Genomic DNA, 25,910 nt, shown 5'->3' on the forward strand with positions numbered 1-25,910 from the left:
GCACCATGATAGACCCCAGCTCGTCCGAGGAGGACAGCGAGGACGAGCGGCGGGCAGGGGAGCCCCAGCCCGTGCCGCTGCTGCCCCCGGGACGGCACCCGCGCGCCACCCCCCAGCACCACCCCGCCGCGCACCCCGCCGCGCACCCGGCCGCGCAGCAGCAGCACCACGACGACCACCGCCAGCACGGCCAGCACGGCCAGCATCCGCCCCACCAACAGCAACAGTCCAGCGCGCTCGAAGTGCCCGGGGCAGGCCTGCCAAGGTGAGTTCCAGTGTGTCTGTGCCTTGACACCGCATTAAACGGCCTTGTTTTCAGCGGGGTGCGGCTTTTCCGGCTGAGTCCGTCGCGCCGGCCTTAACTGTGACTGACTCTTCGTTTTGTGAAAACCTTCAAACGATCGCGTCTTACTCTGAATGTCTTGAGATGATAAGGAGGAAATGGCGCAAGCAAAATACAAGCGTAATTTTTCTTCGTTTTTCGAATGTTTTAACACGTATTTTACAATGAAAATACCAGGAAGATTCGCACTACAGAGAAATTTTGTGTCGTATTATGCTTGCTCCGAATTCACTGTAACTATAACGAGACACTCTATGTGTTGCCTTTAGTCTTTCGGCTCGTGATCTGTCCTTCTTGGCGTGTGGTGGCGGGGAACCAGTTGCGCGTGCCTCGTGCTTGAAGGCCTCGAAGGACACATGGCGAGGCAGGCGAGGACTCGGACGCCCTCGCGTTGCCTGTCCCGCTAATCCCATACTGCGGGGGAGATTACCGCCAAAAAAGAGAAGGAGAGGAAGAAGGCCAATGTGTCTCTTGCCCGCTCCCAAAGGCTTCTTGTCGGCTTTTCTGTGTTTCCCTTCCCGTTTTACGTTCTTCGGGGGCCGCGCGCAAACCATGGGTGACGGGGTTGCGAACTATCTCCCCCTCCTCCCCCCTTTTCTACTCGTGAACCTTGCCATCACATGTCTAACCTAACCTGCTCCTTTAATTACTGTGGGCGGTGACGTGTACCCCCACGACCTCCGAAAAAGTCTCCTGGTTTATGCACGTTCCTTTCCGTTCATTTAAAGTTTCCCTCCAGCCCCCTACCGGCTCGAGAGTCCTTTCGGCTTTCTGCGGGGAAGTTTAAAGTTTGGTTGCTTTTCAGGCCACAGACTGCCGGAGCCAGGGTCCCCCTCGACGTACCTCCGCCGCATCATCGGTAATGCTTGATTTTGTGTGCGCCTCGCTTCCCATCTCCCCGTTGGTGTGTGTGGTAGCGTCTGTCTGTCTGTCCGCCTATCTCTCTAATGCGTCTCTCTGTTTGCCAGTCTGTCTTTGTGTAGATACCTCCTTCCCCTGTCCGTGTTGTGTTTAGCCTCTTCTCGGTGTTGTTGATTCTCCTTTTAAAAACAAAAAGAACTTCCTTTGTTGCTGTTTGTCTTGTTTGTGTTTTTTGTACTTGTTGCCGGGTATAGTAAAGTGATTGATCTGCGCAGAGCGATCTGGATTGTAGAGTGGTGCTTTCTTTGGTAGTGCAAGTCGCATTGATAAAGTTACATTTTGTAAAAAGTCAGTCCTTTTGTTTCTTTGGTGTGACGTCGGTGCCTGTGGTGTTAACTTGTGTTTCTGACCTTCTAAATGGTGTTAATGGTACTGTTGAAGCTTAGCGAATGGCTTTTTGCTTGGAGAAACGGTGCTCAATGCATATTTTATGATGACTTACTTTGTTGTAAAGATCACCCATGCATTAAGCGCAGTTTTGCCTGGTTTCTTTTGCTGCGTGTACTTAATCGTTGTAAATGCCACCTATCAATGCAGCTCGCCTGGTTCCGTTTCGCTACGTGTGCTTAAACGTTGCAAATGCGGCCTATCCATTCAGCGCAGTTTCCCCAGTTTGCAGTATCTTCCTGTCCTGTGTGAAGCGGATTTCGGACGAGTTTTTGTGTCTCTTGCCTCGGTAGTCGGTGTCGTGGCATGTGCGGCTGTTGAACTTGCGTTTTGAACGAAGATTAGGCTGGACTGGACTTACTGCCAAGAGAGACAAAGCCTTACTGAGTTTCCATTTGCAGTCGGTCGCTGTCGCCCGCCTCGGCAGTGTCCGCGGAGACGCTGAGTGTTGCCACCGCGGCCTCCAGGACCAACTCCCTGCCCAGGCCCGCCAGCCCGAGCCCCTCCGTGGCCAGTGGCAACGCGCAGGACCTGCAGGTATTTAGCCAACCGTTTTACTTCCCCTGTTTCTTCGTCATACTAAACACACCAACACCCTTAAGTTTAAACAAATTCTTAATTTAAAACAACCTTTGAAGGTTCAATAACTGTCCTATTTTGTTTTCTGTTGAACACACTGGTCTTTTAACAAAACCCCTAAGCTCTCTCTCTCTACCTCCGTCTCTCTCTGTCCTCTCTCCTAACCATTGCCTTCTTTCACACCGTTCTACCAGCAGCAGGATATAGATCCATATGTGAGTACAAGCTGTAGTCGAGTCAGGCAGATAGACTACTCTTCGCACTCTGCAGCGCGAAGCTACCTGTGGAACGCACCTTTGTAGAGCTTTAAGCTTCGTACCTGGTTTTCTGTCTTTACTGGTATAGCTAAATCAGCTCTCTTAAGACCTCGGAGCATTAACTCAGTAGTATGCATTTGGAATCTCCTGCGGAGGTCCGGCAAAGCGATCAACTCACGGTTGCTTAATTCTGACTTACGCACACAATATTCACTTTATTTTCTTTCGAAGTGAAACACGTATCTTTAAATAGTAAATTACATCAAAATAGATTTGGCATTTAGTTTTGCCCTTAGATCACGAGTCTGTAAAGCAGTTGACTTAGCATCTATTTAGTAAGAACAAAAAAATGAGTTGAGTGAATAAGGCTACGGAACAAAATTACTTTACTACATGGTGGTGGATATCAGTTGGCTGTGGGCCTGTTTTTAACCCTTTCCAACAAAAATAAACACAGCAGCTATACCTATTTTTGTAAAGCTGAGGTAATAATGATAACAGACTGTCTCATTTATCGTGGCTTTTTTTTACAGGAACGACAAGAACGAGAAGAAGAAGAACGGAAAAGACGGATCCAACTGTATGTGTTCATATCCCGATGCATCGCCTACCCTTTCAACGCCAAGCAGCCGACAGACCTCACTAGGCGCAACATGAAAATTACCAGAACTCAACTCGACCAAATCTTGCTGAGGTTCCAGGTTAGAAGACCTTTTCCACACTCATTGGCCTTCTTTAATTATTTAAATATGTGCTGACGTGTTGAATTTGTGTCGCAGGCGTTTATGAAAGGTGACACCCAGATCATGGCCGACGAAGCCTTCCAGAACGCTGTCGCTAACTACTACGAAGTGTTCCTTAAGTCGGACCGCTTGACGAGTATGGTGACCTCCGGCGCCTGCAGCCAGCACGACTTCAGAGAGGTTTTTAAGAATATGTGCGAAAAGAGAGTCCGGTGAGCATACTTTTTCAGTTTCTTTTCAAACAGCAACATATCTTGTCCACCCAGCCAAACGAAATGTGTTTTGTCCGTTTACCAGATCGTTGCCAGAGGTGGACGGCCTAAGCAAAGAGACTGTGCTGGCGTCGTGGATGGCCAAATTCGACTGCATAATCAAAGGTGGGCTGCAGTGCTCTGTTGGTACCTAGATGGTCGTTTAGCCCGATTCAGAAGTAACAATTATTGCTCCTCTGTTTGCAGCAAACGACGACGACTCCAAAAGACCTTCCAGGATGCAGCAACCGCTCAACAGCGAGCTTATCCTTAGCAAGGAGCAGTTGTACGACATGTTCCAACAGATACTCGGGGTGAAAAAGTTCGAGCACCAGCTTTTGTTCAACGCGTTACAGGTAAGTACTGTCTGAGGCGTAGTGGAGTTAATGTGACCACGTTCTAAAAATCAATGGCTCTTCTTTTTCTTGCACAGTTGGACTCGGCTGACGAACAAGCAGCAGCCATTCGGCGAGAGCTCGATGGTCGAATGCAGAAAGTGGCGGAGATGGAAAAGGTAGAGTGGGCGGTAGATTGGAATCACGTTGTCTCGTCAGTACGTTGTTTGCACTTCTAGTGGCTCTCACGGCGTTTGAAAACTTACAGAACCGGAAGTTGATGCCAAAGTTTGTGTTGAAAGAGATGGAATCCCTCTATATCGAGGAGTTGAAAACGTCCATAAACTTGCTTATGGGAAATTTGGAATCACTTCCAGTTTCAAAAGGAACTATGGACTCGAAATATGGGCTGCAAAAATTAAAAAGATATAACCACAGGTACGTACGAAGCCCCTGGTTTCGGATCCTTTACATTTTGCATGGGCTTCATTATTTCACATATAAATAATTTTATCAGTAGAGTATGGGGTGGGGTTTACTGACTTGGAATGCTTTGTGAATAAATTCACGCAATTGTAAATAAGTATCACAATAATGGGTTGCACTGAAATGGAAATATAGTAAGCTACATTGTAGCCCTATGCAACTCGTGTGCCGGCTACCCCGGTACTAGCACATTCTTTGTATAATGTCATGTACATAGCTTTTATCCCTTCCTGCAGCATGAAAATCCTGCACATAGTAACGTTTCCGATCATCCGGGGTAATGTGGGTCATTTAGGGATTCCCACTTTTTTCTGAACGCACGAAACCCGGCCCAAGCACTACCATGTCCCATAGTTCATTGGTTCGTGGTTTCGATTGATTTCCTTGAAATCATCATCTTCTTCGATTAATGTAGACTTGCCATGTGATTGAGTTTGAGTCTGGCTTGGCCGGATGGTTGATAGAATCCCTCAAATTTGACGCCCTATCTTGTAAGGAAGCATTCTTGGTCATGTAAATGAGAGAACTGGCGAATAATTGATGACGTTAAATAAAGTTGCATTTTCCGAAGTTTTAAATGAAACATGTGTAAAGTGCTAAGTCCATGCACCTCGCAATATCTCTTTGCTGAAGAACTGAGAACTGGCAGTCGCGGAACGAATACGTACATGAATACACGTGACAAAATGGTGTGTAACAGTGTAGGCGTGCCGAAGTCGGTTGGCATTATGATTCGCGTTTCCATGGTTTGGGAAATTGAAGAATCATGGCACGTTTTGTTTTTGCTGACTTCTCCTCTTCGCGCCTATTTATGGCACACTATCTTCCGAAGGGTGATTAACGGAACGTTTTTCCACCAATTTATTTAATAGCTTTTTCACTTTTTTTGTTTTGCAATCACCTGTTTTTTCTGCCGTTACAAAAACAAGGAGAATGTTTTATTTTTGTTTTTGAGTTCTTTGTTCTTCTGCGCGAGACAATTTTATTTATTTTGGTTCAACGTGCAATCCACTGAGGCTTTTGTCATGCCTTTTTCAATATTCTTTTTTTATAATTTAAACTACTTTAATAGTTCAGCTACCAGCTTGTTCGAAACTTTTCTTTGAGTTTTGCGAATGCGGCTATTCAATTTTAGTGCCGTTTCAATGTTTTAATGTGGCGCCAAACTCGCATCCCCATTTTGGCGCCAGTTTTGATTTTTGTCAGTGGATGCCACGTTGCCTTATGAGCTGTGTACTAACCTTATGTCTGTCTCTTTCTTCTCTTGCTGTCCGTTAGTCGAAGGAGAAGTTCTGTCTTGAGGCAGGTAGAGCTTCGGCATTTTTTGTTCCTAAGTTACCATTAAGCCTCTTATAATTTGTGAGTAAGTCACGCTTACGCTCGGCAAGTCGGGACGGACCGTTCCAAAGCTGGCCGAGCGGAGGCAGGGGGCAAAGCACGTGTCTGGACCTGGCGCGGTGAAGTCCAAGACGAGTTTGTTGGCTTTGCTCGCACCGTCCTCGTGCTTCGTCGCACGCTCGCCTCGGCCGGCGGCTGGGCCCTCGAGACTGCCCCATTTGACTGCCCGCACTTTGCTTGTCCGCATCCGTAGTCGAGGCACGGAGGCACCAATCACGGTCCGCGTAGAGTTAGCGACTTCTAGGCTGTACGTGTGTCTGTACTGTCTGTCGTTTAAACTGGGTTTGTGTGTTCGGGCGGGCACACGTCCTGCGTCTGTTATCCCGCCGTACCTGCTTAAAAACTTCTACTCAAGTCAAGGGGCAAATGACTACCCCCCGTGCTCCACCTCTGTTTTTTGGGGAAATTTATTTTTCCCGTGGAGCCGCTTGAAGAAAATGTGCGCTCCCTACCTTTCCTTTCCCCTTTTCAAATTTTAAAAGAGGGCAATCCTTTTTTTCCTGTGTCACATTTCTTTCCAGTGCGCTGCCAGAAAGACTTTAAGCATATTGTTAACGTTACAGAAACTCCTGTGGAGAAAAGTGGAGCAATTTTCTTCGCAGTTCCCAAATGATAATGCACGCGACATGAGCGCGCTCGGAATCATTGATTGCCTGTTCTCTCCTTGCTTCGTCTTGACTTCAGTCTTCTCTTTCCTGATGCATGTTTCTTTCTCTCTCTCTCTTTGGTCTGTTTCTTACTCTGCCTGCTCTAACAATTTGTCGTTCCTCTGCAGACTACGCGCCGCAAGGCACACGTTGTTATTTTTTTTTTTTGGGTTAGTCAGTCTTTGTTAATAAACGGGACCAGTTGAACATTAAAAGCGTGTGCCATGTGCGGTGCCTGGTCAGAGTGCATGATTGAATGTTTATGGTGAGCACTGTGTTTGTACCGTTCCCAGCTCCCCCTGTTGCCAGCTGCTCCCGCGCCAGTTTAAAATTGAAACACACAACAAACTAGGCAGTTTGCGGAAGGTCCTGTTTCACAAGGGCCGTGCCTTGACACACGGTCACACACACTTCCAGCGTCAGTCTTGTACACTCTGCAAAAGGAGTAGAAGAAGAAGTAAGACAGTTGTCTCTGAGAGTGCCATGACATCCTCGGAAGAGTGGGGCATTCTCATGAGTATATTTGTCCATTTCTATATTTTGGCTTTAGAATGTTGGGCTCCGTGTCTTACCTGTCAATGAGTGTGACCGTTGTCCCACTCTTACTTGCCAGCAGAGTAGCTAGCGCTTCAATGCGCATTGCATGATCTCTAAGCGCTGTGCGCGCCACTGGGCAGGCTTGCCTTGCAGTATTTTGAATGCTGTTTGCAAAATATTTGTCTTGCTCACAAAAAAGTTGAACCACTTTAAATACGCCACAAAGGCCGTCGAGCCTTGACGTTTGTTTTCTCTCTCTTTTGGACGGATAATACTCTCCTTCTAGATGCCCCTGTGTGGTAGTCTTTGTGTGTGTTAGCTAGTCTGTGGAGTTTTCATTTAGCATACCCACAGTACAGAGCAACTGAGGTGCCGCCTTGTATTATTCTCACTGTCACAAAGGGCTCTTCTCTGAGCCCGGTGCATTTCTATACTTGGTCCACTGTCAATGACTTAACCTTCCGCAGGTTTTCACGTCAGAGCTTTAAAATGTCCGTTTCGCAAGACTTCGTCATATAACGCATCTTGTCTGTCACTGTCACACTATCACCCACTCCATACCTCTCTTTCTCTCGGCACCCACTTTCTCTCATTTGCAGTCTGCTGTCGCTACACACTGTGCGTAAACTCTTCATCCTACTCAAATAAAAGAAATCAAAAGAGACCTTCCTGGACTGCCCAGTTTGCATGCGGCGGTGGGGCAGCGGGCGGCTCGGCAGGGCTCGGCTGGGCTGTGGCTCCATTGGGTGGTTATTTGTTCGGCAGACAGCGGCCCGAGGGCCAGCAAGGCCAGCAAGGCCAGCACGGCTGACAGATCTCTCGGCGCCTCCTTTGCGGCGGCGACGGCGGCGCCGGGGCACTGCTGATGCTGCGTGGTCTAATTGGTTTATGTGGTGACAGATCCCAGGGCTCCTTGGCCAAGCTGGAGGGTGACTCGGCCGACACCGACACTCAGCTCTCGAAGCTCGATGTCGTGTTGACCTTCCAGCTCGAGGTGAGCGGGTTGCGTATTCTAGTGCACTTGAGATGATATGCTTTTCTTCACCAACTTGTTATTTGACTTACATTTCTAAAAGAGAAACATAATTAAAATTCTGATAAAATCATGCTTTTATCCACAAGGAAATTATAGCTTTTTATCTGTGTCATATGTAAATCTTATTTTACACGTTTGTATTCATTTTATGAATTTGAATATTTATTTTAACGACGTAATTATTAAGTCTTGCTTTGAGAACCAAATTTAACTGTTGCACACGCTTGCGAGAGATGTTCGTCCTCTCCAAGGAAAGCTCTGTTGTTTTCTGCAGGTTGTTGTGATGGAAGTCAAAGGCCTTAAGTCCCTTCAGCCCAATCGCATAGTGTATTGCACCATGGAAGTGGAAGGAGGGGAAAAGCTGCAGACTGACCAAGCGGAAGCCTCAAAGCCAATGTAAGTCGCCATTGCGAAATTCCATGTCAACCAACAAAAGAAACAAGCATTTGGAATTTTAACATTGATTTTTCAGGTGGGACACACAAGGAGACTTTTCGACCACACACCCATTGCCTGCCGTCAAAATTAAGTTGTACACAGAAAATCCTGGAATGTTAGCACTTGAAGACAAAGAATTGGGAAAAGTTATTTTAAGGCCAACTCCGGTGTCGGTTAAGGTAATTTCACACGCTTTCCTGAAATCGATTTATTTTTAACTGTTTCCTGACTGTGACTTTTTACAGGCACCCGAGTGGCATAAGATGATAGTACATAAGAATTGCCCAGACCAAGATTTAAAGATAAAAGTAGCCTGTCGAATGGACAAACCGCTCAACATGAAACACTGCGGGTAAGTATCGTCATGATAATCCAAGACGGATTCCAATTTTCTTATTGTTTTTTTTTTAATGAAAATGATGAGACACAAACCTTCCCGTTTTACTGTTAGCATGCAACTAACGCTCCAATGGTTTCAGATACCTGTACGGGGTCGGCAAGTCTGTATGGAAGAAGTGGAAGAAGCGATACTACGTGCTGGTGCAGGTGTCGCAGTACACGTTCGCACTGTGCACGTACAAGGAGAAGAAGACGGAACCGGCAGAGATGATGCAGCTAGACGGGTACACGGTAGATTACATAGAGCCTGCCAGCGGTGAGTGGTCCAAACTTCATTCGTCACGCGACCCAGTTCCATGTAAAGTGAGTCCGGTTTATTTGCACTAACATACGTGTTTTCATTTCCCAGTGAATTCGTTCGCGTCGCAAGTCATGACGGGGTCCTGTAAGTACCAGTTCGTGCTCCTTGTCTTCCCCGCTAATTGTCGCAGCCTGTCCCTCTCACAGTGTGCTTGACCTCCCCGCAGCGGACCTGGAGGGCGGCCGGCACTTCTTCAACGCCGTCAAGGAGGGTGACAGCGTGCTGCTGTCCTGCGACGACGAGAACGAGTGCCACTTGTGGGTCATGGCGCTGTACAGGGCCACGGGCCAGAGCCACAAGCCGGCCCCGCCCATCACGCCCGCCAACAAGAACTCCACCATCTCCAAAATACAGGGCGGTAAGAAACGCGGTCCCTTTTTTTAAAAGCACGTCTGGCAATAATATTTTTGCTTTTGTTTCACATGTTTTTTTGCGGTGCTCTCAGACGCTGACCGGGCACGGAAGCACGGCATGGAGGAGTACATCTCCGCCGACCCGTGCAAGTTCGACCACGCCACCCTGTTCAAGATGCTGCAGACGCTCACGCTGGACTACCGGCTCAACGACCCCTACTGCTCACTGGTAAGGCGGGGCGCACAGTGGGCCAGAAGACCGGTTATCGAAAAAGTGACTAACCCGCGGCCTTCTTGGTGTGCGCAGGGGTGGTTCAGCCCGGGCCAGCTGTTCGTGCTGGACGAGTACTGCGCGCGGTACGGCGTGCGCGGCTGCTACCGCCATCTCTGCTACATGGGCGACCTGCTGGACCGCGCCGAGAACAACATCATGATCGACCCCACCGTCATCCACTTCAGCTTCGCCTTCTGCGGGAGTCATGTGCACGGCAACAGGTGGGTGGCCGCGCGACGGCGCCACTGCAAGATTCGGAATGTGTTTAGATTCCTGTGGGGCCGCCGGGGCGCGGGGGCCGGGTTTGAGTCGAGACCCTCGCCGTCTTTCGTGTGGCATCCCCTCAGGAATAAGAGATTAGTTGCATTTTCCATCTAGACGTGGTCTGTGTTTTGTATATATATTTTAGCATTGATGTCAAGGTGGCTCGGACGTGGCACTGCAGGCAGCCCTGTGAGCAATGCGTCGTTGGCTGTTGACGTGTTGAAATGACGTCAAACTTTCGACTGAGCATTGTTTGCAGAGTGTTTTTTTGTATAACACTGGGCTGGTGGAACGACGTCGTTCCGATGCTGCATCGCCTCGGAGTCGTTCCCACGTCTCAGTGTTGCAAAGCCTGCAGTGACCGTTCTCCCCACTCCACGGGTAACGGATTCCAAGACAAGTTTTGCTTGGCTGTCCAACGCTGAGACAGTTCGCCAGGTTGAGCGTAGCCTACCCGTCTTTAGAATGCACCCCTTCTTTCCGTACGACAAGCTACTGTCATCTGTTCCTTCTAAGTATTTCACGAATCCTTTGTGTGTGAGGCTATAACATACAATGCACTGTTTTGAATTTTCCTATCGTACCCACCTTTCCTCCTTCGAAGCAGCTGTGGGAGCCGATTCACTATGAACTGGCTTCTCTTGTGTGCCATGCATGCTGAATGTAGTCCAATTGAGGACAAGCACGAAACAAAGAGTATTTTCTTATAAAATTGCCTGAACAAGGACAAGCAAGTGAAAGGCGCGCTCCCGCAGCTGGTCGCTGGTGTGGGAGGAGTTGTAACCTCTTCTGTTCTAAGCCAGGCGGTAGATGAGCTGGTAGCCTGACGCGTGTTTCTGTCCTATAGCGCCGAGATTCAGGAGGACAATACTCCAGTGGTCAGGTTTGTATCTGGGCCTGGTGTGGGTCTGCACGCCGCTCGCTCGTTTTCACACTCGCTTTGAATGCCTTGTAGACTTGATTGTTTTTGTACTGGTTTCAAAAGCGCCGGGCGGGCTGAGGAGAAGAATTAATTCTGGAGTTCCTCTTGCTTGAAACATTACCTCGTGCAGCTCGCCCGACGCTGTCTGTGTCTTAACATGGTTTGTTTTCTTCTCGCTGTGGCAGCGTGGTTCCATTCGTTCTTGAATTATCGTCAGAGTAACGCGGAGATACCTCGAAGCAAAAGACTAACTGTGAAAGATCAAGTGATGACCTTAGCAGCATTCGTAGCAGTAGCCGCAGTACAGACTTGTCTGCAGACGGGCCCGAAAGCGGTATTGTCGGGACCCGAGTACTCCGGTACTCAGCCTTTCTTTACCCGCCTCTACCATTCATTTGCGTTGAGACACTCTTTAGTTTTCGGCCATTCTCCGAAGCGAAAGTATTTTGCACTGCACTGGAAGTCAGAAAAGTCGCAACTGGTTCACGAAACTGAGCCTCCGGTTTCGTGCCTCCCGTACTCCCGCTTCGGAGGCTAATTTCTATTCTTTCTCAATTCAAAACAAGAGACTGCGTGTGAACCTACACTACAAACGCACGGGTACACTTTTTCTCCACCAAGGGTTAAGATCTCATGATGCTTTTCACACATTCACACTCGCTCTCACGGTCTTTTTTTGATCACTCGCTTACCCCGAAAACAAAAACTTTCTTTTGTTTCAATCATAATTTCTAAGTTGCGCTTTCATTGAATCATTTTTGTTTTACAAAGCGGACCTACCCCAGTAGCAACTTCCCAATCTAAAACTGCGCTGTAGAAATTGATTATTGCGAATATTTGAAGGTAATAGAGCTACAAGTATAATGCCATTTCAATCGCTACTTTTTAAACCAAATGCATGCTGGATGCTTAGTGCCCACAAACATACAGCTGCTTAGATAATATTTTTAAAACGAGGTACCCGCCCTAATTTCTTCATGGAAGCTGCATTTACGTTGGCATATCTCAAATTAATATTAAATCCAGACCAAAAGAAATACGCTTAAAGTATCCTAAATCTTAGTTTTATCTGAAAAAGTTATAGATACTCGCCCGACCTGCGAGGAAAAGAACTGATCGCTGCTTTCTTAATGGGCATTTGGTAGCTTTGCATTGTGGGATGCATCACTGACATGAAAATTTCGGCAAATTTTAAGCCATTTGTATGCGCAAAAAATTTAAAAATTTACCCCTTGAATTTTATTTTTTTTGACACAGAAAAAAAGTGGTACGCCATTCCAGCGTCGAAACTCCGCGTTCAACGGCGTGTCTAATGTTGCGTTGTGCTTTTCTTAGGCCTGACGGCGTCGGCACCGTCACGCACGAGGAGAAGGAACGGTTCCAGGTCATCAAGGAACGCCTGAGGATCCTTCTGGAGCACCAGATCACCAACTTCCGGTAAGTACGCTCAGCAAACGCGGGTTTGTGTACGGCACACTGTTCTAAACTGTGTGCTTGTCAGCCACGTGCTTCTCAGGCACACTGTTTAGAACAGTGTGCCCGGAGGCGCACACAGTTGCGTTTCGCAGAGCAGCCGACTTCCGGCTGTCGCTTGCTTTTTCCACTTCCGGTGCTGACGACAGACTGTTTCCTTGCGCAGGTACTGCTTCCCGTTCGGCCGGCCCGAGGGCGCGCTCAAGGCCACGCTGTCCCTGCTGGAGAGGGTGAGACGACGAGCCGCGTCGCCTGCATTCCGTCTCTCTCGCTCCCTCACGCCCCATGAGTGCGAGAGAGACGGAGCGATGAGAGCAGTGCGACTCGACACCACACTGCACAGTGGACCAGAAGACCGGTAGAAGCGGTCAAAATCCCGAACGCGTTTTGAGCTCCATAGTCGCTAAATGGGACTCGACCCGAACGTGTGACCCCGCCAATGGATTGCTCTCCGAACGAGGAATCCATAGGTGGGGTCACACGCTCGGTTCGAGCCCTGTTTGGCGACTCTGGAGCTCAAAACGCGTCTAGAGTTTTGGCCGCATGCGCCGGTCTTCTGGCCCACTGTGCGCTGGCCGCGCGTTGCTACACTGTTGCTGTTGTTGTGCAGGTGCTGATGAAGGACATCGCGACGCCGGTCCAGCCGGAGGAGGTGCGCGGCATGATCAAGAAGAGCCTGGAGACGGCCGCGCTCGTCAACTACACGCGCCTCTCCGCCGAGGCCAAGATAGAGGGTGAGCTGCACGCGCTGCACGCCGCGCCGGGCAGGGCCGTTCAAAAACCACGTAACAACGCGATGGACACACTACGTGGCCTGGCGTTCACTACCTGTTGCGGTCCTTGAACCTTCGTGTCAAACAATTGAAATCTAAGATTTTACGGGCTGCGCGTTCGGTCTCGATGTATCATTATGTCCAGGAGCCTTCGCTATGGCTCTGAGTGCTCGTCGTGTTCTACGCCTCTGTCCCTCTTTCCTCTACTCTTCTGCGGTCTCTTCGCTTTGGTTGAAGCTGCTTCTGCAACACGCCGTGTGTGGAGCGACCCACGCCCCAAAGTTACTGACGGAAAAGAAAAGTCGGAGTTGGTGTCCGAACCCAGGACAGAGCCACTTGAGCTTGATAGCGAGCCTGCGCTTGCTGGCACCATAAATTTATTCCTCATCCCAAAACTTGTGTGCTCGTGAATTTCTCGGAGAGTATATGTCGTTTCCGTTGAAAAATACACGGTCTTTTATTGTGCGAGTTTTGTCGTGGGTTCGAACACCAGCTCCGCGTCGTTTTCCCCTCCTGTGTGGCCCTGTGTGTGTCCCCCTCTTGACCCAGCCTCACGCCAGAGTGTAATTCTCTTTCTTTCTTCTGTGCTCCTTCAAGGTGGCGAGCCGCAAATGCAAATGCAAGGTAACCCACCCTCTTTTGGTGCGTCTTCGCTTCACCGCCCCTTGAGCGTCACACCGTGCGTCCTTCGGGCGTCTTCGAGTCCCTTCGGGGGTACCTTTGGGGTGCCTTCGGGTGCCCTCGGGCTCTCGGATGACGTACGCTGTAGTGCACGAAGGGCTGAGACTCAGTGTTGCCACAAAAGCCAGCGCAAGTTCCCACGATGCACCCTTGTCGCAATGGGTGTTTGGTGGGAAATTCTGCCCACTCGTGTGGCAACACTGTCCGTGACTTGGCTGCGTAGTCTGCTTTGGTTGGGAATGTGCGACGGCACCGTAGGGATATTTGAGCGCGTCGGCACGGCCGATGCTGACCGCACGCCGCCTGCGGGACGACGGGTAGGCAACGCGCTCGACAGACGAGTTCGGAGGATTGCCTACCCGTCGCCTGCCGGGCGGCGGGTAGGCAATGCGCTAGGCAGGCGAGCTCGGCGCGTTGCCTACCCTCCGTCGCGCAGGCGCTACCGCGTTTCGCCGTCACTTAGTCATTGCTTGGTTCTCTTCAACGGTGTACTTTCTCGCGCAGTCTCGCTTCTTTTCGTTTCCTCTTCGTCCTGCTGGCTCCTTCCTTGCCATCACGCCCCGCCGCGCCCCGCAGTGGGCCAGAAGACTGGTAGAGGCGGTCAAAATCCCAGACGCGTTTAGAGCTCCAGAGTCGCTAATTGGGACTCGAACCGAACGTGTGACCCCACCAACAGATTGCTCTCCGAACGGAGAATCCATTGGTGGGGTCACACGATCGGTTTTAGTCCTGTATAGCGACTCTGGAGCTCAAAACGCGTCTATAGTTTAGGCCGCCTCTACCGGTGTTCTGGCCCACTGTGCGCCCCTCTCACGCAGCCGGTCTTGTGTTTGCAGACGACATGAGCGGCGAGATGATGGTGCCGCCCGGCAAGAAGCTGGAGGACCTGATCAACCTGGCGCAGAGCTGCGTGGAGCTGCTACAGCAGAACGAGGAACACTACGCCGAGGTAGGTCGCCGGCAGAGCACCGGCACAGCACTAGCACTTTCATTAAGTTTCCGCAAAGGGAGCCGACCTAGGCACCCACGCGTCGCTTTAACCAAACAAAACTGTTCTTTTGCAGGCTGCTTTAAAAAAATAATTCTCATGTCTATAAAGTAAAACATGTCCAAACACAACCAAAATAATCCATCTTTAAACTGAAATCTTTACCACACCGTGTTCTAAATTTTTATTTTATACTTTGTATCAGTCGCCATGATGCTGAACAACACTGGTCCGACAACGAAGAATCCTTTTACATGTCCTGACTGGATTGCCACCTTTGTGCTCAACCTCTCTCTCCTTCCTTTCCCTTTAGAAATCAAGTCATCCGAGCGTGTTTTCATGCTATGCTTTGAGATGTGAAAATGCACGAAGCGCTTTTGGATACTATCTTTGTTACGTTGGATTGCCTGTGTCAGTGTCTACATTCACTCCAACTCGTGCTCTCGAGTGACTCTTGCGTGTGCCTAGTAGGCAGGGTTCGAAAGCCGATTAATGTTCCTAGAAAAGCATGTGGTCTTTGTCAGATTTTTCAAAATTGAAATACTGCTTTCTGGAAAATAGTTTTGGAAAATTTTGAAATCTATTAGTGGTTGGACCGCTGGCCAAGAGGCCAGGAGGGGGACTAGGTTGTGCCTGGATGTGCGAGCCCTTTGGATGTGACTAGCTTTCGGTAGAAACCCCTTGCATGTTTCATGTGTGTCGGCTATATTGGTTACAGTGGGTTCTCTTTTCAATCCTCTCGTTTAAAAAATGTTCTATTGCGGGGCATTTAATGAAAATGTCATGTCCATAATTGTAATTGCGAGAGAATGGTGTATTATCGACATTTCCGCAGATTTCTGATTGGAAATCACTCATTTCTTAGGATATTCACAGCTGAGAGTAAGATAGCCTACCGCATGAGACGGCATGGCATTACCATCAACAATGAGACTTCTACTCCCAATAGATGCCCTCTCAGTAGGGGCTGGAAAATATATGTCAAATCCATCACGTTTCAGTTGGGAACGGCATCGCATCGACATTGTTTCGTTCCCAACCCTTCTCTAACAGGAAATATTCCTTGCCAATTTGTGCGCGTGTGTACATACACTTGTGTATATATGATGATTGAGCTTTAAGTATGCATACGGCTCGCAACCTACGCGGCTGTTTGAAGACTGTCCCCAAATCTCGCGGCCCCTTTCTCATTCCAAGAGCTCCATTCGTCGTAGTTCGTTGTTATTTGCCGGTATTCTATACGCACCTCTTTTCTTTCCATGAAAACTCTTTCCTCCTGTCTCCTTCTGTATCTCCTGTCTTGTTTATGCCTGGTTATTGTTGGCTGTGTTTTGTTGTGCTGCGTGTGTCGTCCTGTCTCGCACTAACTTTCTTTTCTTTCTCTCTCTTTTTCTGTGCTGTTTCATTGGCTGTGTGGTCATAGGCTTACCGAATGGTAAGTGTTTCGTTTACTTACAAACTGCCAATTATTTTAAAGTTTCCTCTCTGTTGCGGGTTTATGGGTCTGGCTAAGCAAGCTAATCATTTGGGGAGAAGCCACTCCCGTTTCATCGGCAAAAGCCGACCCTTAATATGTGACCATATTCAATTGCATCGCAGTTTGGGCCTCTTGACTCGTCCAGACATCTAGTGGAGAGTTTGAAAACGACAATTTTGTCAATGCGTTACAATTCAACTTTCAATGATTAATATTTTTTGTTTTATTTCATTGGTGTGCTTTGACTGTCGTGTTGCTTTGAACTGTCTTTCTAAAGTGTTTTCTTCTTGCTGTCTTTGGTGTTTTCAGGACAAAGTAAGTAAAACTTAGTCTGGGTAGACACAGCATGTTAGTTTGACCGCTTTTCGTGTTTTAATTAGATGTAGCGTGCACTGTGTGAATCATCCGTATATTTTAATATTTTATTCGTACACGTGTACTGCTTGCATGACACTGCCGACCCGCAATGCTGCACACACGGGGTTCGAAAGCCATCCTCTCGAAAGGCAAAACAAAATATGGCACTTGTCTGGAAAATGAATGGTAAATTTCGAACCTTTGGTCGCACAGCATGGGTAGCCTGGCCTGTCTTCTCCTTCCATCCCCCACCCATCCAAAACACCTGTGGTATTCGAACTTCACGGCCTTCCCTACGCCTTTCCTCTTCCCAAAACAAAATAATAACTTTGAACGCCTTTAACTCTTGCACTGCAACCATTTATCGACACTTCTAAACTGATAACTCGGACACTTGTGTGAAAAGACACGTACTGTAGGGAAAAATCATAACTCTAGGAAGTTCTTCCACGTTCATAGCGTCTCCTTCTCCTTCACTTTATAAATAAAGTATTCTAAAAAAAAAAGTTTGCAAAGGTAGACATGAGCACCCCACAGTTTGTACGTGCACTTATGTCTGCACATCCTACAGCACTTGCTTCAGTCTCATCTCGCAGAAGCTCTGAAAATGATAATCTGGAATTTGGGTCGATAAAGCAAAGTCGAGTCTTGCGCTGCCCCCGCCTGGCTTGCGTTTGAGAGGACGCTCGCCTCACTGTCACAGTGTCACACACTGCAGCATTCTGCTTTGCCTTCATTTTCCTTAGATGTTCAAACGGGCCCTCGCCCTCCCCACTGGTACACAATGTTTTCCAACTCCGCGTGGCGCACACGCTTTCTCTCTCAGGGTTCGTCCACATATTACCGAACGTCCTCTTTCTCTCTTGAACTCACTGGCAGTCCGTGTGGAGCAACAAGGAGAGTGCTGTGAAAAACGTTACCTAATAAGTGGACGATCCCTTATTGAAACGTTCCTAGCGTCTGTAAGCTGGTTCTGTAAACTGTAAATTTGTGCTCCCAGTAGTTTAATCCTGTCTGTGCTGCGTGAGTTCCACCAGCCCGGATTTACTCGTACGTCTAGATCCCTTTCTCGTCGATGTCAATCGGCAATTATCTTTGATGTACCAATTCAGTAAGCAAAGTGTAGTGGAGATTGCCATATGTTGAATTACTAACTACTACGCTTCATTGTAGGATTACGTCCGTTGAAAGTAGTAGATGAATTGTGTACTCATCGAGGGGTAGTCCATGAGTAGCAAAGCGGGTAGTCATATTGGACTAGACATGTTGATTTGCTCCAAGCTATGAAACGAATTCTAGACGTACGCCCAAAAACGTAGACCTGTGTTTACCAGAGATAAAATAAAAGCGAGAATCGCGTTGGCTGAAAGTGTCCCTGTGGCGGCCGTGCGCATCGTTTGAACTTGTCCCGCTTCCGCGGTTTCCGCAGGCCTTCGCGTGGTTCAGCGACCTCCTGGTCGAGCACGCTGAGATCTTCTGGGGGTTCTTCGCCGTGGACATGGACCAGGTGCTCGCGGAGCAGCAGCCGGACACGTGGGACTCGTTCCCGCTCTTCCAGATCCTCAACGACTACCTCAGGGCGGACGGTAAGTACACTGTTAAATTGAAAAAATCCAGGAGTGTGTGTTAGGAAGCTCCGTCCGTAGTCTCCCAAAGCTGCCTTTTTCGCAAAGATTTTTTTTTTCGAGTTTTCAACCATTTTTGCTGGAAACTCGCTTAAAATAGTAACTTAAGGTTTTGGAATTTTCCGAAGATACCAGGGATTTTTTTTTTTCAAAGAAGTTATTCGGAGATTTCCAAGATTTTTAAAATGAGTATTCGAAAATGCGACAAGAAGGGTTCTGTTTTTGGCGCGTGGTTTCACGGCTCCCTCGTCTCGTTCCGTTGCAGACAACCTGAAGAACGGGCGTTTCCACCAGCACCTCAGGGAGCTGTTCGCGCCACTCGTGGTTCGATACGTCGACCTGATGGAGTCGTCCATCGCGCAGTCCATCCACAAGGGCTTTGAGAAGGAGCGGTGGGAGCTGAAGGGGTGAGTATGGCGGAGTTCGGCCCGGCCCGGCCCCCCTCCCTCCACGCCCGGGTAACTCCCCGACTCCCTTTTTCTTGAATGCTACTCGTAGATTTTGGAAAGTAACTCGTGTGTTACGTTGTTGGCTAGGAGCGCGCAGAGTGCAGGTAAAACTCGAGACGCGCGCGGCCCTTTGGTCTTTTCTTTTCATTCTTTCTTATCTTTTGGAACGATCACTGCGTATTTTAGCCGAAGCGGTAGCGGTATCAGCGCACGGGGTCGCTCCCCAAGTCGTCCAGGTTTCCTTTTTCCTCTCTTAGTTTTTTTGGTCGTAGCGTTGGCTACTCTGGGCTGGGATTCACGGGTATGGCACGTCGGGAATCACAGAAACCCCGGGGAAGCATGTGACTTTGTGACACAACAGGGGAAATAAATTCAAATTAAAAGTTTGTGAAAAGTCGGAGCCTTATTTAATGTTGGCATTTTGGAAAATCGATGGTAAATTTTGTGCTTTGTGTAACTTGATAAGTTTTTGGAAATATTAAGTCGAGTTTTGAAAATTGTATTTGATCTGATTTTCCCCCTTAATTTAAAATAAATCTCGGTGGTTAAATATTTGAGTTATTTCTCCTTGTTGTGTTGATCATGGTAGTCTGGTACGGTACAGCACGAAGGTCCCTTGCCCCTCACACACCCCCTAGTGCTAGCCTCGCACTCCGTTTCCGCCTGTTTCCACCCTCGCCTTGCCGTGCCGTCACTGTAAGCCTCACCACCTCCACAGGAACGGGTGTGTGACGTCAGAAGACCTCTTCTGGAAGCTAGACGCGCTGCAGTCGTTCATCCGTGACCTGCACTGGCCGGACGCCGAGTTCCGGCAGCACCTGGAGCAGCGCCTCAAGCTGATGGCCTGCGACATGATCGAGTCGTGCATCACGCGCACCGAGTCGGCCTTCCAGTCGTGGCTGCGCAAGGGGGTCACCTTCATCTCCACGGACTACATCATGCCGTCGGAGATGTGCGCCATGGTGAACGTGATCCTGGACGCCAAGAACCAGTCCTTCAAGCTATGCGCGGTAGATGGCATTGATGTGGTATGGTATTCTGCTGGTTTGCCGCCGATCCCGGGTCCGACAGCGTTTTCTGAACTCGTCTCATTTCTTGCTCTGTTACAGCATCAGTACCACACTAAGATCGACGACCTGATCGAGAAGACGCTCACCAGCATGAGCCAGGGGCTGATCCAGAAGCTGGTGTCCGTGCTGGAGGCCACGCTGTCCAAGCTGGGCCGCTACGACGAGGGCAGCCTCATCGGCTCCATCCTCAGCTTCACGGTGCGGCAAAGCCGGGCAAACTCACCCCCTTTCTCAAAATTATGTTTATGCAATTAAATCAAGGAGTCTGCCACTTCTTGCCCTCATTGTGCACTCATTATTACTCGGGACACCCCTTTAAAACATGCATTTTATTTTTATTTTATCCAGAATGTTTCGGGATCCGGAAAAGAAATGGGGCAGGCGTACGTCAACTTTGCTCGAAATGCCATGGATCAAATTCGCAGCAAAATAACTGATGAGCTTTGGATCCTCACTTTCTTTGAGGTATGAAAGCTGTTCAGTTACTATTAGTTTCAGTCATATCAACTGCAATATTTACACAATTTGGTGTCTCCTTTAGCAATGGTACACGCAGCAAGTGCAAGTTCTGTGCAACTGGCTGTCTGAAAGGCTGGACCATTCCCTGCACGTGTTCCAGTGCCAGTGCCTCTCCATCATCGTAAAGGTGAGGCCAAAGTTCCATCGTCCAGCAACACCAGTCCTCCACTTTGGCATGCAATACTAACTGAGTCATTTGGTTTCCAGAAAATGTACACAGACTTCGAGCTACAGGGAGTCATCGAGGACAAACTCAACTCCAAAACCTACCAAACAGTGGCCAGCCGAATGCAAACGGAGGAGGCAACATGCGCTCTGACCATGAGCCAGGCGGACGAGTATGTATTTCCTTCCTCATGGTGTAGACGTAGTCACTATTGTCAAGTCCATAGAGGAAAGTAACGTTTCATGGCCCAAGTTCGAGTATGTTGTGCGAGAGCACTGCTGTATTACTCCTGACACTATTTTGAGGACCATTTCGGCCGCAAACAGCCAAAAAGCCAAAAACTGGATGGCTTTGCGGGCTGGCCTACCTCCGAGGCGCTCCATGACCCATTTCTCTAATCGTTTGCTCTTCTTCTTTCGTGTGCCCCTGCAGCTTCGCCGACACTGGCATGGACGACGACGGCGAGAGGAGCAAGCCCAAGGTGACCATCAGGGAGACGATCGGCGAGGACGGCAACGTGGTGGCCAAGCTGAGCAACCTGACCACCAACGTGGCCGGCAGGATGGGCGACGTGGTGGGCAAGGGCTTCGGCGGCCTGGCCAGCAAGTTCGGGGGCGGCGGCAGCTGGTTCTAGACTGGCCCTACACTAGCTCCAGACTGGCACACTGACAACCTTGGCGGCCGAGGGCGAAGGCCGAGACTCGCAGCCTCTGTTTCTATTTTTGATCGTCAAGAAATGTATTCCGCTGTAAATTGACCAGACTTTTCCTTGAAATGTTCTGTATATTTGATATTGTTGCGTATATCTCAGCAGTGTTTTATATTTTTATCCATGCACTGCAAGATATATGGAAAACTTGGATAGAGATAAAGCCCATCATTTTGATAGAACGAAGGAAAATTATGGCCAATTTGTGCGCTCCTGCACTATGTTTTCTTGCAGTGATTAATTGTGATTTTCGGACCGTCCAGGTCCCTGAGTCCGACGTGCTCTCGAGAAATAGTTGAGAATAGTTTAGAGGAGGGCACAAAAAGTATCAGTACAATACGTCTTGTGTACATATTATAAATACCTCTAGAGCGCCTCCCAGGTAGGCCAGTATGAGTACGAGTGCGCAACATCTAGTTCAAGTAGGGGTAGGGTTTTATTGTGTTGCGTATCGTAGTGTAAATATTGTTAAGCTGGGTTTTTTTCTTTAAGCCCTTTGCTATGTATATACTTTTTGTTATTGACAAAATTACCTAGATAACAAAGTGCTGTTTAAAAGTTTTTTTAAACGTGTTGAAAGTTGCTATGAATTTTACAATGTATGAAAAAGGATGATAATTTGTACTTACACTGACAAAGTGATTTGTTATTTAAAAGCATTGTTGTGGACAGGCCGCGGCGCAAAACGGCGAAGAACGTCTATTGTTCGATCTATCTCTACCTATCTATCTCTGAAATTCTCCTAACAAGCAATTTATGAGCTACTCTATTTCTGCCTATTTTCTGAATCTATGTCTTTGCCATTCATATGGCGAAAAAAAAATGAGTATTTTCTTCTGGTTTTCTGCTGTTTCAAGCTAGACTCAGATATTCTTCTCAACCATATCCCTAGGGCAACCTTTTCTGTCAAATCTTACTTCTATTTCAGAATCTAGAATACTTTTCAAATTACGTACTTCTTTCTCTTATTATCAATCTTGCCAAACTGTAGAATATTTGCATGCTTTTACCAACTTCAAGTGAAATTGATCAAACTAAGCCTTTTGTGGGTGGGAAAGGAGATTGTATCTTGTGAATGATATAGAAAACATATAATGCACCACTGCTGGTCTTGTCAGCTGTTGTTATGCTTCCCTTGGCGTTTTTCAACAGCTGATGACATGTCTCTATATGGTTTTTCCTCTCCACAAATGGTTTTATTCTTGTCAGGTTCAACTCTCCTATTGCCTGTCCTCAACAGAACTATTGAAAATATGGGAAAAGAACGCGCCGTCCTGTTCAAGAATAAAGGGCAGATATGTCTAAATTCAAGGGAATCATTTTTTTCCCCGATCGCAGCATGTATAGTTCCAAAGCAAAGCAGGATCTCATGATAATATTATCTATAGATTCTCTCGACAAAAATTTCTGATGATAAAGCATTTTTAAAATGTCTAGCTAAAAGTATAGTTTGGTTGTTCTGTTCTGGTTTTAGAGAAATATAACAGTTTGTTGAAGCTCTGCATGAAATGTACTTGTTACGCTGGTTGCAATAATAATTATTTAAAGAAAATTTTATTTTAAGACAGTAATGACATGTTTTGTACGTATGAATTTGTTTGTATTATACTTGAGGTTTTGCGTGATGCCTTTGCAAATGTTAATGGCTGCAAAATGCACATCACGAGATAATAGGAGACTGAGTGGCCCTTTCCCCACTTGTGTGTATCCTTCATTTTAAATTGTAAATTTTATGAATCAGGGTGCTGGATCTCCATGAATCAAAACGGGGATTCTCTTTCTATTCTTCATAATGTTATTTCCACTGATGATTGTAGCTCCACACACCCTGATTGAGTGGAAACAAAGACGGATTTCTCTTATGCTTTTGTGGTACTTTGTAAACCAAATTTTTCCTATGGCATTTTACATTAGGCTAGGCAATTATAGAAAACCCCAAAATCAGCGAAAGCAGAAGTTCCGATTATATATGCATTATATTTCATTTCCAATTTTGTTTACAATATAAGTATTCACATTACTTCCATTTAAAATGAAGCCTATTGTAATGCAGACAGAGTTTGCAACGTAGAGCACTTAACACCTCTGGGAAACTTTCAGTTAACTAAGCATATCGTCTTTCGTGAGTATTTCAAAACGTTGGAATTCAGATTTAGTTGGGGCTAAATTATTTGTTTAGCCCTGTTGTTACTGTAGTGCATTCTATATTTTCATGTATCATGTTCATCAAAATGTAACTGTTTCTATTGAAGAGTTATTGCTCTGGGAAGAAAGTCTTAACTGTGCAAACACCATTCAGAACCTTTCCCTCTATTTATCTCCAAAAATTTTGTTTCATCGGCATGTTTAGATTATTTAAAGCGCATACTTCATTTCTATTGGTCGCAGCAATCATACACTCTTGCTGAACTCAGTCTGGTTTCGTTGGGTTACAGTGGTTCTCTTTTAAGAATCTTACTGCCTTATGGGTTATCAATCATATTATTTGTCCTTAGAACTTCTGCTAAAAAAAAATAACAATTTTCCTAACCCATCACCCTCCGATATTGTGTGTGGCTTGTGATTCCTGACTAATTGTTTTCAAACTCTTAGGCGGACCTTGTATGTTCTTCTGTGCTTTGCCCCTTGTTACTTCCGCATCTAATTGGCAAAACCTTTTCTGGTACTCTGAGGAGGTATGGACAACATATTACAATTAATATGTTCCTGAAAAACTAAATAACCCCTGTAAAGAGACTTTTCTCTTCTTGCAGCCTAATTTCTAATGTTTGCTGGTGTACCATCGTTTGTCAGTCAAAATTTCTTAACAAATTTCTGAAATTAATGTATACTTAAATTTTCATGGTGTCTGTCGACAAAAAAACAAAAAAACAACAGATTTCCTACCTATCAGAGCTGTAACATCAAAAGTTTTGCAATCTATGATAGAAAGGCAAAGTGATAATTCCATTTGACTGCACGACGAAGGACTGAATCCCCTCAAAAATGTTTAGCTTAGTTCGTGAGAAACTCTCACTTATTTAACCAGATAAATTTGAACCATGGCCATTTTGCTTAAATTGTATGGTGCATGATTACATTCAGCATGAGAGTTTAGTTTGTTATGTGGAAAAACTACTTCTCTCTACAGGTGTTTTGTTCAGTAATATAGTAATAATGCAATACACGTAAGGATGAATGTTTGAATGCTATTTGTGCATGTGCGATGGAGGACACGTTTACTTCCGACGTTGATTCCTCGAAACAGTTTTCCCGACCAATAAAACGATTGTTTGTTGCCTAATATGATGTGATTTTCCCCCTCCAAATTCCAGTTGACACAAAACAAAGGTATTAGGTCCCCCCCCCCCAGGTAGGATGGGTTGTCTTCTTGGAGAGGCACATAAAAAGAAAGATAATATTTTTAAAAAACAGCAAATAGTGCTTTTTTTATTAACAATAGAACAAAAGAATTCTGATTTCCAGATGATGATACAATCTGTTTGACTTTTGATAAACGTGTGTATGCAACAAGAAGTAGCATCCACAACATTTATCATACTGTATCAGTATCACAATATAACTTAACAATTCAGATACTTCATGCAGAATATTGGCACTGAGGATCACTAACGATGTAAATTTCTTTTACAGCCATGATGTGACTCATGCATTAGATTCCAGGCAGACGCATCGAATATGATTTTGTTTTGAGAAGGAATTACCTTCCACAATTTTAGCATCTCGCTAGACGTGAAGATTTAACAATAGAGTAGAGTTTGTTGAAAGCAGAACAATCTTTGTTGGGCAAGGATGTCTCATTCATTTTTACAGAAGACAGTACTTAAAACAGTAGTAATTAAAGACAGAAAAAAGAAAAAGAATTGTCACAGAAACTGGACATACCTAAGATCACAACTGAGTTAGTTTCCAATAATTTAAAGAGGCTGCCTACCTCTTGAGATCAGTACAACTTTTAAATTACAATCCCATAATAAAATAATAATAACATGAAATCTGTACATGACTCAACCACTTGCAGACAAAACTGCACACGAGCTCTTCAGTGACATTATTTAAACATGTTAACTCACAGATACCATTACAATTAAAATAATGGAAATGCACGACTATATCATGCAATAAGTTCACACTCATGCTGAGGAAAAAATGATTAAGATATGATCAACAAACAATTTAGATCAGAATACAGCCATAATGGTCATTCAGAAAAACTTAAACAAAAAGACCAAAGATGAATAACAGGCAAAGCAATCCACATCTATCACACCATCCACATTTCTTGGAATATCTAGTTCCAATATGTACAAGGACATAACAATTAACATAAATAAGTGACTTCATAAGTTACATAATCAATGGCTAAGACTAATTAATTACATTGGCCTCTTAAGGAAAAGGAATCTGTACATAAAAATTTATACATTATAATACACAGGCTCAGCCCATCTGTTAAAAATGTCACAAGTAGATTCGTCGCAAATCTGTAGGTGATGTTATCATGTTGCACTGAGGACAAAGCTTTTTAGCTCCCTGAAAAAAGGAAGAAGAAGAAACAAGTTAACCTTTGCAAATGGTACTAATATCATAGAACTCAGCAAAATGTCAAAGCTAATGTAAAAACTCACCAAAGTGTGTAACCAACACTGTTCACAATGAACATGCCAGCAGCAAATTGATATGGCAGGTTTCTTGTATCGTTCCTGAAAAATAAGAGCAAAGACGTATAAATAAAGGTTTCGACCATTTCAA

General features: G+C 46.4%; 2 protein-coding genes across 12 annotated transcripts in view; one reads left to right on the forward strand and one right to left on the reverse strand.

The window, feature by feature from the left end:
- On the forward strand, positions 1-24,441 carry LOC117652087 (calcium-dependent secretion activator). 8 transcript variants are annotated; one of them, XM_034396748.1, is made up of 36 exons: positions 1-265; positions 1,149-1,202; positions 2,053-2,188; positions 2,425-2,445; positions 3,021-3,188; positions 3,267-3,442; positions 3,528-3,607; positions 3,689-3,837; positions 3,915-3,995; positions 4,085-4,254; positions 5,581-5,604; positions 7,785-7,878; positions 8,195-8,316; positions 8,393-8,537; positions 8,604-8,710; positions 8,838-9,013; positions 9,107-9,142; positions 9,225-9,416; positions 9,504-9,640; positions 9,719-9,906; positions 10,797-10,832; positions 12,207-12,308; positions 12,511-12,574; positions 12,955-13,078; positions 13,715-13,741; positions 14,635-14,747; positions 16,210-16,221; positions 16,573-16,578; positions 18,050-18,206; positions 18,511-18,652; positions 19,413-19,722; positions 19,804-19,962; positions 20,113-20,229; positions 20,306-20,410; positions 20,491-20,621; positions 20,882-24,441. In XM_034396748.1, the coding sequence occupies exons 1-36, from the start codon at positions 6-8 to the stop codon at positions 21,081-21,083; spliced, it is 4,323 nt and encodes a 1,440-aa protein (XP_034252639.1). In that variant the 5' UTR covers positions 1-5; the 3' UTR covers positions 21,084-24,441. The 8 variants fall into 8 exon arrangements, with proteins under 8 accessions (XP_034252639.1, XP_034252640.1, XP_034252641.1 ...); XM_034396749.1 differs by having other exon boundaries at positions 6-265; positions 19,413-19,704; XM_034396750.1 differs by lacking the exons at positions 16,210-16,221; positions 16,573-16,578 and having other exon boundaries at positions 6-265.
- Positions 24,442-24,556: 115 nt separating this feature from the next.
- LOC117651823 (E3 ubiquitin-protein ligase Rnf220-like) overlaps positions 24,557-25,910 on the reverse strand; it is a 71,652-nt gene continuing 70,298 nt past the window's right edge. For all 4 annotated transcript variants that reach the window (XM_034396224.1, XM_034396226.1, XM_034396223.1 and 1 more), the window contains 2 exons: positions 25,787-25,861; positions 24,557-25,691 (listed from right to left, as the gene is read on the reverse strand). In XM_034396224.1, coding sequence (XP_034252115.1) covers positions 25,620-25,691; positions 25,787-25,861 — 147 coding nt within the window. In that variant the 3' untranslated portion in view covers positions 24,557-25,619. The remainder of the gene's footprint in view (positions 25,692-25,786; positions 25,862-25,910) is intronic.

The sequence above is a fragment of the Thrips palmi genome, unplaced genomic scaffold (genome assembly GCF_012932325.1).
Source record: "Thrips palmi isolate BJ-2018 unplaced genomic scaffold, TpBJ-2018v1 HiC_scaffold_6, whole genome shotgun sequence".
Taxonomy (NCBI): Eukaryota; Metazoa; Arthropoda; class Insecta; order Thysanoptera; family Thripidae; genus Thrips; species Thrips palmi.